This window comes from Macadamia integrifolia, chromosome 2 (genome assembly GCF_013358625.1).
Source record: "Macadamia integrifolia cultivar HAES 741 chromosome 2, SCU_Mint_v3, whole genome shotgun sequence".
Taxonomy (NCBI): domain Eukaryota; kingdom Viridiplantae; phylum Streptophyta; class Magnoliopsida; order Proteales; family Proteaceae; genus Macadamia; species Macadamia integrifolia.
This window is the reverse complement of record NC_056558.1, coordinates 172,392-176,811: the sequence shown is the minus strand read 5'-3', so window position 1 is coordinate 176,811 and position 4,420 is coordinate 172,392. Positions and strand designations below refer to the sequence as shown.

Below are 4,420 nucleotides of genomic sequence, written 5' to 3'. Positions count from 1 at the left end.
AAAAAAAAAAAAAAATGACCATTGGGGAATCTGGTGTATACTGCAAGAGCTATGAATTCATATGAAAGTGTGTATATATATATATATATATTTTTTTTTTTTTAAATATATATCTGTTTTAGTTCTCAAAAGAATAGTTGTATTTCTTTTATTTTTTTAAAATATATTTGTCAATATTGCTCATGCAGTAAACATGGATCATTAACTCTTTCATCATGTTGTTGACAGCCAGAGATCTGTGAAAAATGTGGCGACAAGGGTTATTCAGAACTTCTGATTTACTGTTCCCGGTGTAAAGTGTCTTGTGAGCATCGGTAAAAGTTGCATTGTGGTCTTTTAATCCCCTTCCATTCGTTTAGCAAAAGTTGTTCTCTCTAGAAATGGTCTATTCTGGTTCTACTTTAGAGGTAACTAATATTTTGTGGGAGAGAGTTCTCAGAGCAAGTAGCATAGTGGAGCACACCAATGAGGTGTGACAAAATGGTATCGTAAATCGAAGGGCAGTGAGATCATTCATATGATGAGAATTGAGGTGGACAAATAGGGTGCTAGCGTACCCGGCGGCTCAGAGAACCTTTCCCCATATTTTATTGATAGTGAAAATGATGAAGATTAAACTGAAGATGTTAACAGAAAATGTAATTATTATTTGGGGAAAGAAAAGAAAATAAAAAAGTTACCAGGAATCATCTCTGAGTGAAATCATGGCCAGACCATAGAATTTCATCTTATGCTTAGTGTAGATGGAAAAGTTTTTTCTTTTTCTTTTCTCGAAATGGACAAATATCTTTAGTTATGTGTGGAGATGCACTGTGGAAAATGATACTTAGTTGTGGTGCAATGTTTTGGAGAAATAATAATTTCATGTTCTCTCTCCTAGATTTCAGTTCTACCTATGAATAGGGAAATGTAAGAATGTTATTCAACTTGCAAATTTATTGCTTTGTAACCTTCTGTGTCACATGGGCTTGATTTTGCCAATGGAACAAGTTTGTAGGTTTTGGAAAACATGAATGCAGACATCTCTTCCATATAGTGCATCAGTACAGAGATGTGAAAAGGTTTCATTTACATTTTACTGTTCTTATTGAATGAGCATGAACACATACAAAAAGGGGTTGGGAAATAAAAAGGAAGAAAACAAAAACTAATGTGTTTGATGTTTATATGTATGATAATAACTAATAATATTATGGCTTTTAAATTTCCTCCAGCTACTGCTTAGACAAATTGCCAGAACGAGATGTTCTAGAAGTCCTTTGGTCATGTGAGCAATGTGAACCTCGGAAATCATCTTCCTTCAACAGGCTTGGTTTACGTCCATCCAGAACAAGTGAATGTCTGACGAATAGGAAGCGGAAAAAGACAACCGATTCCTCAAAAGATGAGATACATGTGCGGAATTATGACACTACACTACAATCTCATGAGGTTTGTTTTAAGGGCGATACACAGATGAACGACAATGTGCCTGACCCTGCAGAGGTAGCAACTGATTCTTTTCCATGCAAGGAAAACTATATTCAGCGGTATTCTAATGGTAATAGTGAAGAATCTATGAAGTCAAAAAAGCGGAGGAGAAAATCAATATTGCATGATGAGGGGAGTTCAGATGAGGATACTGAATCTGCTAAAGACAGAAACTCTCCAGTAACACCTGATATCAGGAATGCTCCTTTTGACCTCTCAAGCCATGAAATATCTCCAGGATATCGTTGCTATGGCCCTGCGCAGCCAATCATTGATCCTGTCTGGAGGTAAGATTCTGTCGTTCTTGTTATTCTCTGACGTTGCATATCTCTTATCTGATTCCTTCTTCCAATTTTCCCTGGCTTGTCCTCATAGGGGATGCTTTAGCATATGTAATGAAAAGTCTGGTAAAGTAGTAGGTACTGTCGCCCATTTATCAAACAAAGCATGCTCCAAAGTGTTCGAGGGGGCAAATGCACTGCCAGTTTTGCTTGGAGTGGAAATGCTGCCAAGGCTTAATGCCTGGCCGAAAAGTTTCAGAATATCATTGCCCACAGATGACAATATTGGTCTTTATTTCTTCCCTGGAAGCAGACGGTATTTTCCTGATTCTTGTGTATCTTTCTTTTTTATTTCCTTTGGTACTTGCTTCCGAAGACATGTGCTTCACACATTATGAATAGTGATATTGTATTGTTACAGTGATGAAGCAGTGTTTGATGGGCTTCTCCATGAAATAATTGATCGGGACCTCACACTGAAATTCGTAACTGATAATGCAGAGCTCCTAATATTCTCTTCTCTTCATTTGCCACCATTATTCCATAGTAAGCTAGGAAGCTTTACTTGTTATCTTCCCTTTGATTTGCAGGGATTAACAACTTGTTGATTCACAGGATTTCATGGGAAGTATTATCTCTGGGGTGTATTTAGGGGGAAGCAAGTTTCACATCCCCCAAAACCATTTGACCATCTTTTGATAAAAGAAAGCAGCATCAAGTGTGACATGCCATCCATATCAGCTGGTAATTTTGGCAGCCAAAAAGGGAGGGAACCCATTAAGACCTGGAGCCAGCGGAGTCCTCTTAGTCCATTAAGCATGAGAAGCAGCTATGGGTCTGATTCATCACATTCTCTTTTGCATCAGAGAAAGCCATGTCTTCTGGCTTTTCTGCTATTGTTTTCTCGACTGACATTATTGAGATATTTGTTGATAATGAACAGGACCTGGAGAAGTAGCATGCATATGGAGAGGGAAAGCAACATGCATATGAAGAAGAGGAAAAACAGAATGAATATGAAGAGGAGGAAAATCAGGATGAATATCAAGGGGAGGTGAAAATGGAAGCTTGTGATGTGGTTCTATCACACAATTGGAGAACCATGGCTTGATTCTTTTTTGTGCAAGAAGGAAAATATTGATACTGCCAAACCCTGTTTGGAGTTGTTTCTGTCAGGAATGGAAGATATTGTTCTTAGTTTCAAAAGTGGCAAGCAATAGTAAATAATCCTGCACTCTTAGTCATTGTGCAGTGTTCTAAGAGTTGTTGCGATGGTGCTCTCTTGGTTCTGCAGTATGCTGTTCCTTGGTTTTTTGGTCGTCACATAGGAAACTCGGCAGGATAAATTGAAGCTGTTCTAGTATCCTTCCATGTCAAGAAGAGCTCATTTTTAGCCTATTCTAAGGAAATGCTGCAACTGTTATTGTGATTGCTTTTCTGGGCTCTTCTTGTTGCTGCTCTGATCCCTGTATTGAGTGGAACCTGTGAGACTGAAAAAAGATGCTCTTATGGTGTTCACACAGTACAAGCTCATCAAGAACTAGTCAAATTTTTTTTTGGTAGACTTTCTTATGTTTCTCTTTTTTGATGCAGATCTTAGAGAGAATTAACAGGAATTACAAATGTCTGATATGTTGGCTTAAAAAGAAAAGTGCTCAATACTAGGTTGTAAATTTGTAGGTTAACAAATGAATTTTGAGTCTCCAAATCAATGTATCCAGTACCTGCCAAGTCTTCAGCATTAGCGGTCTCTGTATTTGTTTCTTTGTTTTACTTGGTTTGTGCTTTGGTGAATTTTCTGTTGTGAGGAAACAAAAAGAAACAAAAAAATGAGAGTTCTCCTTTACCACGGTGAAGAAATAATCTCCTAATCCATGGAATTTGATCCTTTAGATTGGACCCGGCTAGGAAAGATATTTCAGACCTTCGTAAATAAGGCGAGAGTTAATGATAAGACTCACTTTTCCAAGATTACAAATAGTGCCAAATGACCTTGGATCAGTTCTATGTTCACGGGGATCCTTTTGGTTTCACCAAGGTTCAAAAACTTGGAATCAGGTATCAAAACAGTTTCCATCTAATCCAATTTGAATCAGTTGGGAATCAGCTGGAATCGATGGACTTGGTCTGACTCAATTGGACTGAGTCAAGGTACCTTTTCCAGAGTTAGGATTGGGATTGGCTGATTCTCGTTCAGATGGGCAATTCACCTGAACTGATTCCAAATGCCGAAATCTTGATTGTAATCACAAGGCAGAGTGATGTGATAATTTTTAGGGAAAATTACATGATTACCCATTTCTGGGTTTCTCTTAACAAAATTACCCATCAAAAGTTTCAGTTAACAAAAATACTCATCATTAGGTTTCCCTTTACAAAATTACCCACTTAAAGTTTAAGTTAACAAAAATACCTAAAATTGAGTTTGGGTTTACAAAACTACCCACTCAAAGTTTTAGTCATAAAAAAAAACATGATTATATGTGGAAGATGAAGAATCACTATTTTGGGTAGTTTTGTAAACCCAAACCTGATTTTGGGTATTTTTGTTAACTAAAACTTTGGGTGGGTAGTTTTGTAAACTCAAACCTAATTTTGGGTATTTTTGTTAACCAAAACTTTTTGTGGGTAATTTTGTAAAGAAAAACTCAAAAATGGGTAATCATGTA

The 4,420-nt window shown here is 37.1% G+C and overlaps 1 protein-coding gene across 2 annotated transcripts in view; it reads left to right on the top strand.

The window, feature by feature from the left end:
• Positions 1 to 3,517, top strand: part of LOC122057774 — a 5,724-nt gene extending 2,207 nt beyond the window's left edge. For both annotated transcript variants that reach the window (XM_042620041.1, XM_042620035.1), the window contains 6 exons: positions 229 to 314; positions 1,215 to 1,757; positions 1,846 to 2,067; positions 2,173 to 2,297; positions 2,367 to 2,586; positions 2,695 to 3,517. In XM_042620041.1, the coding sequence (XP_042475975.1) occupies positions 229 to 314; positions 1,215 to 1,757; positions 1,846 to 2,067; positions 2,173 to 2,297; positions 2,367 to 2,586; positions 2,695 to 2,809 (1,311 nt within the window). In that variant the 3' untranslated portion in view covers positions 2,810 to 3,517. The remainder of the gene's footprint in view (positions 1 to 228; positions 315 to 1,214; positions 1,758 to 1,845; positions 2,068 to 2,172; positions 2,298 to 2,366; positions 2,587 to 2,694) is intronic.
• Positions 3,518 to 4,420: the final 903 nt, after the last annotated feature.